At 38.2% G+C, this 14433-nt stretch overlaps 1 protein-coding gene across 2 annotated transcripts; it reads right to left on the bottom strand.

The window, feature by feature from the left end:
* Positions 1-361: 361 nt before the first annotated feature.
* LOC110377340 (pinin) lies at positions 362-3311 on the bottom strand. Of its 2 annotated transcripts, XM_021336202.3 has the most exons (6): positions 3064-3311; positions 2856-2993; positions 2151-2373; positions 1769-2063; positions 1071-1340; positions 362-947 (listed from the first exon to the last, which is right to left on the bottom strand). In XM_021336202.3, exons 1-6 carry the CDS (start codon positions 3189-3191, stop codon positions 805-807), a joined length of 1197 nt encoding a protein of 398 aa, XP_021191877.1. In that variant the 5' UTR covers positions 3192-3311; the 3' UTR covers positions 362-804. The 2 variants fall into 2 exon arrangements, with proteins under 2 accessions (XP_021191877.1, XP_063895866.1); XM_064039796.1 differs by lacking the exons at positions 2856-2993; positions 3064-3311 and adding an exon at positions 2547-2691.
* Between the last annotated feature and the right edge of the window lie 11122 nt (positions 3312-14433).

Below are 14433 nucleotides of genomic sequence, written 5' to 3'. Positions count from 1 at the left end.
TATGTGTTACTTGTGGAACAGTAAAATATCATTTGTATCACTATTCATGTATGAGTACACACCACACGTCCTAGGAGATGTATCAACAATGTGATGCCGCGAATATCTTCGTGAAGATTACGTCGGACTGTTTACGCGTAACGTCTCGCAATCACCTAGAACGTATGTTGAGTAGTAGGGCGACGCGTTGACTTGTAGAACTGCATTATACATCTCAGCTTTGTTTTTCATTTTGTTTATTGGTTTGGTGTTGGTCCATACAGATCAAGTCAACGCGCTCAACCAGGCCATTATGTTTCAAGTTATACAGAAGGACACATGGACGGGCACTCATATACTTCTCTAATTATGGAACAAGTGATAGCTTTGGTGTTTCAGGTTTATTACATTATGTAGGTGTATTGCAATTATTATTCAATACCAATGTTTACCTACTTAATTTTTAAGATCCATACAATACTAAAATATCATAATCTTAACACAATAAACACACATTCTAATGTTATTTTGCAGCGTTTTTGATCAATGTCAATATAGGTATTTCTCAATTGACTATTACTCACTAATAAACCCTAACGATGTTAGAACCTACAAATGGTTCTAATTTCGATTAGTATTTGAATAACAGTAATGAGAAATGTTCAATTGAAGTTGTTACTATTACCAAAACCCCTTACTAGACATGCACACCAACAAACATGATCATGGTCTCACAAGCTGTACAATAAGCAGGACTGTCCACACGAGGTGTGTGCTGCAGCCGGTATAACTTGAGACATAGGCGCGAGGCGCGGGGCTGTCGCGTTAGGAATGGTTCTGTGTGTCGAGGGATGCTTGAGTGTCGTTCAGGGTAGTCTCCAGGGATAGCTGGCTGCTGTCATTTGCAACTTCTGTGTCCATTGTTGTATTCTGTACTGTGTTTGTTTCTACTTTGATTTCTTCTGTTTCTGAAAATATAAAATTAACTTTTAAACTTACAAAAACACTGTGTCAAAAGAAGAATAATACTAAAAAAAAAAAAAAAACTTCCATTTTCTAAGAAAGTTATGCAAGTGTTATAGTTCCCTTACCCATCTGTTGTGGAGGCTCTGGCTGTTTATCTTTAGTCTCCTCGTCGTGTCTGTCATCACCATCACTGTCCTCCTTCTCATCAACATCTGCTGCGAACTTGTCTCGCTTCTTCTTCTCATCCTTATTTGCCATATCAACATCCTTCTGGTCCTCTGCATCATGATTGTCAGGGTCATTCTCCTTGGTGCCAGGTCCTCGTGGCCGGAGACACCTCTGCTCTATCCGTTGTAGTTCTTCCTGGAGTTCTTGACGCTTCTTCACCATGCATTCTGTGGAGAGCAGAGTATATTTGGTCAATAGTTTATAATTTACTATTAGAAAAGTGGATGATGCCACTGCAATGCCTGCAATGTTTCAAGGCAGGTATGTTCTAATTTAGACAAGCTCCAGACGTCAGATTCTATGAGAAATGAAACTATGTAGATGGGACTTTTAAGTTTTCTGTTTGCACAAACCTGTAGAACCTACCTTTAGCTGAAAGAAAAGTTTGTTTTGTTCAATAATATAAAGCAAATGTCTTTTAACTACTCACTGCGATACAATGGACCATATTTCGCTGTAAATTGTAAATTTATATGAGTTTCATACTAAACAAAAGTCTAATGAAGAAAAACCTTGAACAGTAACTATTAATTGTATTAGGTATCTCTACTTGTACCACTAGTCTATTATAATAAAGCATGACAATAATACTCACTCTCATGATACTTTCTACTTGATTCTAATTTCTCATTAGCCTTATCGGACATCTTTTTGGGCAGCCAGTATACGTGAGGCTTAGCCTTGGTCAGGATGAAGTTAGCGAGGCTCTTCTGTGACTCCTCCCACTTCTCAAACTCCTGAACTCGCGCCATTTTGGCTTCTAATGCTTTAATTGTGGCCTTTTTATGTTCTCTCTCAGCAAATAAAGTCTTTCTTTCTTTCTGTTCTCTTTCCTTCTCTAGTCTGGCTTGTTCTTCTATTTTACGTTCCACTTGTGCTTTTTTATCTTCCTGTAAAAGAAAAACAAACAATATGATATCCAGGAGTCCCTTAAACAATATGTACAAAACATCTGAGTATATATGTTTTGTATTAACCTTAGTTTGTAGTACAATTTCTTCCTGCTTGAATTTCTGTAATGTTCCGAGGAGTGATCCGAATATGCGTCTGTTCCGTGTTCTAGCCTGCTCATCGTCACCCTGGGCCCGTAGCACTGCAGCCCTAGTGGGCAGCTCTCTGCACACAGCTGAAGGAACCCGGGCTCTCTTGGCTCCAGGCCCGTCATCTTCCCCATCACTGTCATGTACACGGGCTGATAATCTGGAAATACAGAAAGAATTCTATTAGATTTCACAACATACTTTTTAATAGAAGGAGTTTACATTGAAACTAGATGCAATTGCCTAATATTCATTGATATTAAATACTACTTCACATTCTTCATAACACAAGAACATTATGAATATTGTAAAGTAACAACAACTAAAACATACTTTATCATCAGCAAACAGTAAGATAGTATGTTGCTAAGGAACCACTTCACGTATTTTCCTCAGATTCGTCATACTCTGTCTATTAACACCCTTACAAAGGGGAAAAATGGTTAAAACATTAGTAAAGCTTGACGAAGATACAACAGATACGGAATATAAAACCGAAAACATGCACTTTATGTGACGTGAACTAAAGATCAAGATTCCGATTGCACACGAGTTGTAACATTACGTAACTTTAATGCAACGCTAGAGCGCAATGTTGATTACTTGCCGTGGCCAATTAGTCACACAAAACAATCTCTATACCTGCTGAAAACTGTTTTGGTCTCATGTTTTCGTTTTGCAAACTGCTCATCATTTTTGAAGTTGTTCCCTCCGTCTGGGAAAGCGTTTCGGCCGCCTGTACGATTGTTACCTCGAGGATATTCACCCGTAGAATTAAATCTAGAAAAAACATATCGAGTTAATAACATAAACACAAAATTAAACATTTACATTCAAGGTGATTGCTAACCTATCATTGAATCTTCCGGTGGTTTGAACAATTTTTTTAATGTTTTCGTCTATTTTAAACAAGCTGCTTTTCTCATTTTCTAGTTGAGCACGTAAAGAACTAAACGATATAGCTACTTCTGTCCCCATTTTACTGTTTAATAATGGAAAAATACAATATTCATTTAGCACTCGGGCTTTTTTAATTTAATCGCTTTAACAGCGTTCCACAGATTAGAAATAACTGCGTTTAGTTTAGTTAGTCCATCATGGTGTCAATCTTTACCAGAATGCAATAATTATGAATAACTACTTGTAACTTTATTATCAACTTTAAAAAAATCAATGCGATATCATAAAAATCCTGTTTATTGTATAAGTGACGAAGAAGTTGGTATTTTAAATCAACATGTGTAAAACAATTTGCTATGAAAAATTACAGATGTTACAAATGAAAAACAGATGGCGCTAACTCTGATACTTAGCTACTCGATACTAGAGGTCACTACTGGTTTGAAAAAAGGCAAACCCAAGAATAAGAATGAATCCATATCCATAAGGAAAAAAATAATTCTTATTTCAGTGTGTTAAAATGAAGGGTTTACTTTTGATGTAGATTGCTCATTATCACGAAATATTGTTTTTGCAGATTTTTTGCGGATTTGCAGATAATCAAAGTATAGCAGAGAAGATTTTTACATGAAACAAAATAAAACTAAGTGAACTCCGTCTAATTCGCACAACAGTTTTCAGGATCCCTATTGTTTCTAAAAAGGAGGAGGCTCTCAATTCGGATACATGTGTTTTATTATTTTCAGTTTCTTGCAATCAACATGTTGTAAACTCTACTTTTGACCAATATTACTCCATGGTAACTCGTAACTCTTTGCTCTTTTTAGAAGTTCTTGAAAAACGTACTTAATCAGTTTATAAAATAATCCAGTTTCTGTTTAAAATTAAATTAATGTGTAAAGAAATCGAACTTAAGCGAAATGTTCTCGAGATAAGAGCAGTACCTAGTTACCTACAGCACGTGCAGTTTTATTATATCTATGTGATTATGCACTTGCAGGATTGTGGATTACCTGCACTGTGGATTAGGTGGGTCGAAAGGTATAACTCTGGACATTTAAAACTTAGCTGTCTTTACATGTTTCAGTTAACCCTGTTGAATGTCCTGTAGAGCACTTTGAAAAAAAAATCTGTCATAGGCGTACATAAGTGTTATTTTACAAAGTTATCGAGGAAACGACACGACATACTGAATGGTCGACGGATATGTATCTACTTAGGTGTCACTTGACTATGTATTTTGACGGACATTTTATTAGGGTTCCATATCTGAAGGACACAATATCTCTATATTTGGAGTCAGTATCAAAACCTTACTCGTCTTAGCGTACCTAATCATGTTTTTTTTTTAAATATAGGTATAAATATTTAAGTAATTCAACAGTAATTATTTATTTATAGTAAGTGTATATACTTAATGTGTGTTATAATAATGTTTTAAATGTGAATTGTTAACAATTTTAAAAAAATAAGTCAACTCTACAAGTTTTTATCTACAAGTTAGTAATTCTAAAATTACATCATTATTATCAAGTGATATGTCCCATGTTTGGTAAAGCCAGTAGAATCCGATAGTTTTCCCTACAAGTCGACATGTTACGTCCCGTACCGATCGCGAGTGCATCACGCTCCGCGGCGCGTGCATCCTCCCTGCGCCGGCGCATCGGACCTATTATGAAAAAAGCAATTAGCTAAAATGCGGTCTTAGGGATGCCACGTTAATTTGGTTTGGGGAAAATGATTTTTTTTTAGGAAATAGGACTTCGGTTTTATTTTTGTAAAAAATATACACAAGATGACAATTTTTTTTAATGCATTGTAAAATATACAAAAAATATGACCCAGCTTCATTTAAAAATCAACTTCGAATCTACAAGAAAATTGAGCTACAATATTTTTTTCTTAAACTTTCAGCAACGAACCATACCAACCATTCCAACTCTGAAAACCGTGCCCTTCCCCCAAAGGGCTCTTGGGGCAGCCCTGCAGCGCGTCTGAGCTGTAGTTTCGTCTAAATCCGTCGCGTTCGGCCGAGCGTTCACGCGTGATATGAAAAATGGTCGGCGCACTTACTGGGGACACTCGCGCGCATCCTACGCCATCGGGAATTGATTTTAATTATACTTTCAGCTTTGATGTCATTACAAATACATTCGGTTCGCGTGAAACTTATAGTTATTTTGAGTGGTGACATGCTGCGGTTAGATTTAGTTAGAAAAAATCTTGTGTTTTATCTAATAGCTACAAGATTTTTTTTGTTAAAATTTTTAATATACAGTGTCAAAAGTTTGATTAATTCATAAAACAAATAGATAGTTTAGCGTTAAATTAACAAACCGATTTTTGAAGAAACTGATTAATTAACTTTTAGTTAGCACTTGGTTTTAATCCCCTTATAAATATTTTTAATATAAATATCTAATTAATGAGAACAAGTTGAAATATCTTGTTTGATTTGACGACGTAGCAAATTCAGTCACGCTCCGCTACACGTATGTCGTAGACCTCGTAGGTCCTGCTCGTAGCGCGTAGCCGCCGCTACGGGCGTAGCATTGTGAGGTCCAAACATTCTAAACTTCTAAAGGGATACAGAATACAACTACAAATCTATGATCATGCTTTCTTTCTTATATTAAAATTGTAGTCCATATGTAGAAATACTTTAAGCTCAATTTAGAAATGGTCTGTCCGCGTATCACTTGCGCGTGCGCATGTACGGTGCGTTTCAGTTGTTTGTGTAGGATCACACATTTTTGTGTCGTCCCGCCACGCTTGCTTACAGTAATTGATGGTCACCAGCTCGTCTACCCTCGCAGCTATTTGTACTCCAAAACAAAGGACCGACTCATGCTTCCGGTTGTTTGACTCTCACTCGTGTCTCCTATTAGAGTTTTGTCGTCATTCGGAAGAAAGTATGGTACTTTCTTCCTTAAACTATCTTTTTTATAATTTTGAAATAGGTGTATCTAAGGTTTATATGACAAATATACTTAAATGCTTTATGATCTTAAAACAGACTTTTGAGATAAACTTTGTGCAGTAGATGTTAGCATATAGCTGGCTACTATCGATCACATAGTATGTAGGCATAGTTAGGTAGGCACAGATGTCAGCACCTTTGTATCTGTCAGTAATGTTGGTCTGTCTGCCCAAATAATTAGTAACGAGGTAGGACAGTTAGCTCGCCATGAATCAGGGCGGCTCGACGTGCGCGATCAAAGCGCCGCCGCCGCCATTTACTCCGCTTCCCGCCAAAACGAGCGCCGCCATCTTGTTGTTCGTGCGCTGTCAGTCGGCGCGACGTATTTGGCGTGACAGAGCATGCGCACGATGTCCAGCTAATAAAACGCTTATGCTGATTAATTGCGACGCACATTACGAATAACTCCGACCGTCTGTCACGGTTTGTCTGTTAATATCTTTAGAACGGCGCTGAAAATGAAAAAATGTGCTCTAAGAACAGGCCCAGAACTAAAATGTTTTAGTGTGACAAGTGAGGCGTACCGCGGAACGAAACGTATTTTTAATTCAAGTCTGTCGGAACGAATTAAATAAATCTTTGAGGTGTAAAACAGAAATTAAATAGTTCTAATACCTTCGTAATGTAATGAGTAATCGTGTTGATTTTTCAAAGAATTTTCTCGACTTGTTTTACGAGTTTCTTCACCTAATGGTTTCATTATTACCTACTTATTTATAATTAGCTACTGGGAAATGTGTACACAATAGAGCAATGGCTAGACGTGGAAATAAATAAGTGTCATGGAAACACATGTCCAATTAATCGTGTACTCGTAGCCATTAGACCATATCATGGTTTTGCTTAATCTGTTTTAGAATTTTAATTTCAGTTCATAGAAAGTTCCAGATCTGACCAATCTCTGGTTGCGGAAATTTCAGATGTCAGTGGTATGATTTAGGAGTGGCACAGAAGTGGCCACTCATCAACGTCACGTTTGGACAATCAGGCATCACGCAATACGTTTGTGCGGCAATGAGGCATCGGCCGGCAGGTACGCTACATGTGGCGGCAACAAGGTGTAACTGCGCGCGCGCAATGGCTCGCAGCCACTCGCAGCGAGTCGCAGCGGAGCGCGGACCTGCGCGCGCGCTGCACGCACTTAGCGAGCTAATTGGACGTGCTGGGCTCATTGTGCTCATCATAGTTGGCTTTGCATCTAATTTATGATAGAAACATTAATTTTTAACCGAGTAGGTGCTGCTTGGTGTGGTCGGAAATTGGCTGTCTCACAAGATATCATTTCGTATGAATGAGCTTGTAAGGAGCCGGCTACATACCAGTATTGCAATATACTTAATTATATACCCTATAAACATTAGAATTCACCCCTTCCCCCGATACTGACCGATGACCCTCCCGTTGTGGTCCGGTGAAGGGCTGCGGGATTGTTCGAATGAGTTACCGTGGCCCTGGTCATAAAAGGCCTACGTAACGACGGAACACAACGGATTTTTGTCTGTAAGAAGAAATCTCGTCGTAAAAGTCTGAAAGTCTCGTCGTAAAACACTCGCCTCACCGCTCCTAACCCACAGCGGAGGGGGTCATTTGATGATTTTTAGCGTTGTTAAAATAAAGTGGTCCGGTGAACGCCGTCGTCCATTATCACCATTATTGCTCCGTTAGATATTCCTCAATTATTACTGAAAGCTAATTAGGTAGACATTTTCATGTTTACATTACTTGCTAGAAAAGTATAGGTTAATTAGCGTTCCCACTAATACACACGTCAGATGAGCTGACTAACATTACATAACGGCAGTCATGTGTTTTCCTCAAAGTCGATTTTCCCCGCGCTGTAAACTTACACTTATCTGGAAAAACACGAGTTAACGTTGCGTACCCAATTACATTTTGGCAAGCTGTGAGCATTATATCATAAATCAGAAGATGAACGTCGTCGTATGAATGGCTGTTCCGCGTACACACGCGACTTGAAAGCGCGCTTCCCAGAACCTACGCTCGGACGGACGCGGTTACGCGCGGCTGGAAACCGCTAGATCTAGTGTGCGGCCTGCTTTATATACTCATGTTGTTATTATGTTATTTATAATAATGATTTGATTCATTTATAATATGGCTCTGTATTACAGATTATTTGGATTCATTCGTGAATGAGAAATTGTTGAGTTTAGAGTAGATTTTCAACAATGAAAAAATTTCATACTGTGAAAATTGTTTCCTTAATTTAGTGAACTTGAACAATGGTAAACTTGAGTAGCCCTTCTCCAGAGGTAGACATAAGTGGCTGCGCGAGCGCATCGCTGGCTGGCAGATTTACGAGGCGTCACTTCAAATGCTTCGACAGACAGACGGAGACGCGGGACGAAGCAGTGTAGTGTACAGAAGGGTGCAGGCTTATGACCCTTGCGGTAATAAATCCAGGATGGAGAATTGATCATTTCAGTATATGTGTACACATATCGTAGCTCAGAGAACTGAAAACTCCCTAATACCTACCATATTTTAGAAAAACTTCCAACAGTGAAGACAATCATTTTGTAACCAAATTCAAACTAGGAACCTTGTGTAGCAATACTTTTTGATAAAGTGATAATTTTTCAACCGAACATGTAGAACAATAAAATATTTAGGTAACGGTACTGTAGGTAAGTATGTTAAACGTATATGTGTATGTATCAATCAATCCATTTTCAAGAAAGTAAATACTCATAATCTACATTTTGAGCGAGTCACTAAAGATGAAGTCATTTCAAGAAAATTCCTAGCACTAGCTAGTACCACAGTAGTAACATTAGGTTACCTACCTACTGTGCGGTCGATTCCGTAAACAAATAACATAATAATTCTTGCACTAACTAACGTAATGATTGCTGTTTACGACAATATTAAATCAAAATAGTTTTACAGATGTTTCACGGATTATTAAGCTTTCCGTAAGTTTTCAGCACTTTTCGTGCCGCCGTCAGTTACTTTGGCCTATAAATAAGAGGATATTTTATAGGTGCCATACTGTTCACAGCTTAATACAACTGCAAAACCACTGAATATTACCTAATAAAAAAAATCGCAATAATTTAACCGAATTAAAAGCGTAGCAGATACTGCACGGGCGCAGAGGTGCACCGGCGCGCGGCCGACCGCAGCCGAGGGCGACCGGAGGCGGCCGAGTGAGGCGGCACGCTCGCCGCTCGGCAAATACCGACCCTCAAACATTTGCTCAAGCGAGTAGCCCGTGTTTGTGCTCGAGAAAGCTTACCTAACTGTTTTTCCACAGTCATCCTACATTAACTTCTTTTATTGAATTATTGATCATCAATGATTACAGCTACTGAGCCGACGCTTCTTCCATGCTCCCGATTATCGTTTACTTTAACCATGTTTTCTTAAGTAAAGCAATGTTCATGCTTTTGAAATATATAAGTGGAATTTAAGGAGTAGAATTACACAAGGAAACTAAGTAACTCGGAATGTTAGTAAAAAGGTTAACAAGAGGCGCGACAGTTAGTTTGTGGCTGAAACACAACACTTGCAGTTACAGGGAGCAGTTAATGAACATCACATGACGACTGTGACATCAGATCCACTTACAGGGCTGCCAGTCTGTTATCTGTTGCAGCATGACAGCATGAAAGAATGGGGTAAATCTTTTATTTGTTAACCAATAAGTTATGATCATAAATGCTGGTCAGCTCTCAAAATTACCTATAGGTAGATAGAATTTTTATATCCAAACATTATAACGCTGAGTTTGTTTCATTTGTTTCACCATGCTCATCTCAAGAATTCCTGATCTGATTTCAGATTTTTTTTCAGTATGTATTATAATGTAGCGCACTTATCGAGGTCACAGGCTTTGGACTACCAGCTTTGGTCGTGCAAATAAATAAATATCGATCTTACAACATACATCTAAAAAAGTTTTTTCGGTGAATCGAATAGTTCCTCCTTGTGATTTTCAGGAAGCAATTTTATTCTCTGGTAACCCTGTGACATGAACCCAGGACATGGTGGGAAGGGCGGCTCCTTTGATATAGATACCGCAAGGGCTGTCACATCTACACATTGCGACATGTCCCTATGTGTTACACGTGCTTGTCTGTCTGTATGTCTGTCTGTTTGTGTGTGTGCCGACGAGTTTGACGTGCGTGTCGTCAGCGTGACGGCTGCGGCGTTTTGTTATGAAAAACGGATTTGTCCCGTGTTTGTTCGTGGCGCCTAAGTTATTTGAACTGGGAACTCGGAAGTATGTAGATTGCCTCTCTTTCAATTGGCCGCCGGTAGATAATTTCATAACTGCAGTTTATGAAGTCCGTGGTGTGATAATATTATACAAATCTCCTTTAACTAATTCAAACTTGATATTAAAAATATTTAAAAGGTAACACAGATAAACTGGGCCTAGAATGTAGCTGGACAGGGTTAGTACCTGAAATGCAGCACATTTATTCTTTCAATCAAAACTGATTTAATTATGAAACACCAAAACTACAAGGACTACAACTATTCCAAAGCAATGTGCAATGTAACTGTAAAGTTGTGTTGCTGTAGCTGTTTGGATTGAATGTTCTCGGTATGGAATTCCATTTTTCCAATAGAAGTCCATAGCTAAAGATTGCACAAATGCAGAACTTAATCTTATTAAAAATACATAAACTGCAGAACGCTGAGAATGTTCTTTGGAGTGTCATTACATGCAGAAAATGTTTCCACTGAAACGTAGCTTCTTTTTTTGGATATTTCCTAATAGATATCATGATGCAAATGCCTTTATAGTTCATATTATAATGGTCAATTAAACTCACCGAGTTTATATCCGACCCATGATGAAGAGAAGACCTTTAAACTTTACTTCTCTTATTTTCATTCCTCACTGCTACATAACTACGATGTATAAACATTAACAAAGACACATGACTGCTGAACACAAATTGATGATCCAATTATCGCTTTAGGCAACTGTTGGTTTAATTAAATATCTAATTAAAGGCACAGATACCATCTACACTGCTTCCGTTGTTTTACGCCCTTCAAACATTGACAATTGAAAATCGACCTTAAAATCAAAAGTAGAACGTTCAAGATCTGAAAGCATCTGAACATATTGACTACCAAATCACATGAGGCAAAATATAATGAACTATATTCCCTACAGCATAAGGTTCGTTTTATGACAGAGGTGTTCCTGTAAGGGGTAAGGTAGGCGGCCCGATTACCGCTGGCGGTGGAGCGTGGCGCCCGCCGCTGAGATCTGAGGCGCATGGGAAGCGCCCGCGCATATTAATAGTGCGCAAGATACTGCGTAAGCGCATGCTGACGGTAATAATGTCGTGCCGGGGTTTTAGTTTAGGGGGTGTAGCGGGTACCAGCATGGTTATCGAACCTTTTCTGGTGAAAAGAAAACAGGGTTTTAGTTTGTTATATTGAAAAAAATTACCTTGTAACCGAATACTCAAATGACCACCAGCACCACCGAATTCATGCCTAAAGAAAAATAGTCCAAGAGAAATGCTGAACCAATACCTAAATATTATCAGATATTCCATTAGGTGTTACGAAAATCGACAGTTTACATTTATGAAAAATGTTAATGTAATTAAGTTTTGAGATCTGTTTAGTCAATGCACTTAGATATGAGAACCTTAGCAGTTACCACCCTAGCAGCACAACAAAGGAGTGACTATCTCAACATATACTTACTATAGAAAGGTGCTCATCACGGAGCACCCACTGGGTGTCACCCTTCACCGCGTCACTCCTCCTCATTACAATCCTGTCCTCACACAACAGACAGCTTTCAGTTAGATGCAAACATTGCACTAACTTGTCAGACAGAAGGACAACTTGTGAAAAGCTTTTGAAAATACTTTACCTGACTTCGCGTTTTAAAACAGTCACAAAAGTTTCGCTATAAGTCTATAATTGTGGATTCCGTTTAATTGAACCTACACAGATGATATTCGTACATACCAAAAGACCTACCTGAATGTGTGAGTCGTTCTGCCCCCCCAAAACTGAAGTGCTTTTTCACATTCTACAAAGTCAAACTATTGTGGAGCATTCCCATTGCAGATATATTTTCGATACATGAGTGATAAAACAAGTTTTATCAATAATCATGTCTTATGTTTTCTTCGATAAATGGAAGTTTAAAATATTCTAGTTTAGGTAATACTTCTGTCAGCAACTCTTCGATGGCTGGTAACCACATAAAAGCCAGGTGTTCTATGAATAGCGGGCAGTGGTCGCGGTCGGCGGCGCGCGACCACGCTGATTAAAACAATCCTGCGCGCGCGCCGCCGCGTCTGCCTGACAGACTATTTACAGGCAGGTAGGATGTTGTCACAGTGCTGTCATTGTTGGCTATTCTAGACTACACTGCTGAATATCCATAAAACTGATGGCCTTAACAACGTCATTTAGCCATTACTTCAGCTAGCATGAGCAAGACTACTCCGAAGCTGCGAGGCTTCAAATCACGTTTGCCTTCTGCGTGGACAATTGGCGATTTATTATGATGTTGATATTGGTAGAGAAGAGGCTTATGTCCAGCAGTGGACTGCTATAGGCTGATGATGATGATGATTGGTAGAGGATGTTAACTTATATAGATACTTACATACTTAGGCTTTGTAATGACTTTTTTATCGTACACCTGAAACCTCCTACGTAAATCGGATGCATTTGCTAAATGCCTATTGAAACACTCAGATAAATAAATGAGGTAATCTCGAACCACTTCCAGCACAGAATCGATTCTTCCAGAGTTAACACAATTTGCATCAGACCACAGGCTGTTATTACCACCGCTGGCAGATTAGCATGACAATCAAATAAATATGTCTAAAAGATCATAAAAATAAATAAAACATCTCGACACAAATTGATTTAATATCGATATGCGCATATTGGTGCTCCTTCACTTCACTTGGATATCACATCTTGTACGTTATGGCTATGTCGCGGGAATCAAATAAAACCAGTTATTGGGCCGTATATCTAGTTTTTACAGAACAATGCTGAAGGAGTTGTATTCAACTAACAATGGTAATCATTTACTTTAAACTTCTCAGACTATAATAATGAAGATGTGGTAAAAGTGCAGTAAAAGTTAGAATTGAGAAATGTCATGCAGGAAAACCTAAGTTTACATACACCAAGATATTTCAGCATGATTCTAGGTATACCATGAACAACCTGAATTTGCATTTTCCTGCAACATTAAATTAATATGCCAGTGGTGGCTGAGTGTTTGTATGTTTTTCAGCATGGGTATAGGTATATTACTTTTAAATGAACGATAAGTTTTGTCAAACTAAGTATCTCATTTTCAATTTGATAACTGACCGATAATTTGGAAATTTCTTCCTCATCTTTAAGCAGTACGACGGAGCAGCTAACTGCTAACTGAAAACTAGTTTATTTAAGTGACAAACTTGAATTTAAGTTATTTTGATCCAACCAACGTTACCCCGATATGATTGTAAGAGTCTAGGAATGAAGAGGCCGGTGTAGTATTTGTACACCAGTAATCAGTCGGAGCCACAAGCCAAACCAAAGACAATTCCAGTATAAACTATAAAAATGGTGAAACATAAAAAGCGTAAAGCTATGAAGTGGCATGTTTTATATTCTGTGATAAAGAGTAATGATTTGAAGGCGAGAGCGATATCTTCACGGGCTGATAATAAAATCTGTTACGTTCCGCACCACCTTTGCTAATCTGAACTAAACATTTAATTTTCGTGAAAAATGCAGCTTTAACGACTGCTATAAATATGAGCTATAGAAAAGATAAAAGCTGAACAATGCTGCGTGGGGATTATAAATGGTGGTTGACTCGGGCCTGAGACAATCGGGTATTATCCACGCCGGCTGACCGAGAACAATGCGCTTTATAGGTTATTTATTAAGGTTGTAACGTGCGCGGCCGCAGCCACCGAAACTCTTGTAATATTCTACGATATAATTTCATACAAACGAGCTTGTTATTGATATTTTATTTGAGTTATATATTTACTTATAGATTTTATTTTGTTTAATTCGTGACTCTGGTCTTAAAGTTTCATGGTGTCATTTATTGTAAATATTTTTTTTTTCATCTTTCAAGGTTTTGTTAAATATTCACCTACGTGTAGTTTATTCATTAAGCTAGATACTTATTTTACGGAGCTTTTTCATTCCCCAATCCTTGTCATGCCTATGTCACTGTGCCCAATTTACTTACTTACTATAAAAGTAGTATTAAAAACTGTTATCACATTTGCAAAGCATTCCCATCAGTATAAAAGTAAGTTTGTGTTCACCAGTACGAGGTGCGAAGTGCACGGATTACGTAAA

The sequence above is a fragment of the Helicoverpa armigera genome, chromosome 20, assembly GCF_030705265.1.
Source record: "Helicoverpa armigera isolate CAAS_96S chromosome 20, ASM3070526v1, whole genome shotgun sequence".
Classification (NCBI taxonomy): Eukaryota; Metazoa; Arthropoda; class Insecta; order Lepidoptera; family Noctuidae; genus Helicoverpa; species Helicoverpa armigera.
This window is presented reverse-complemented; position numbering and strand designations above follow the sequence as displayed.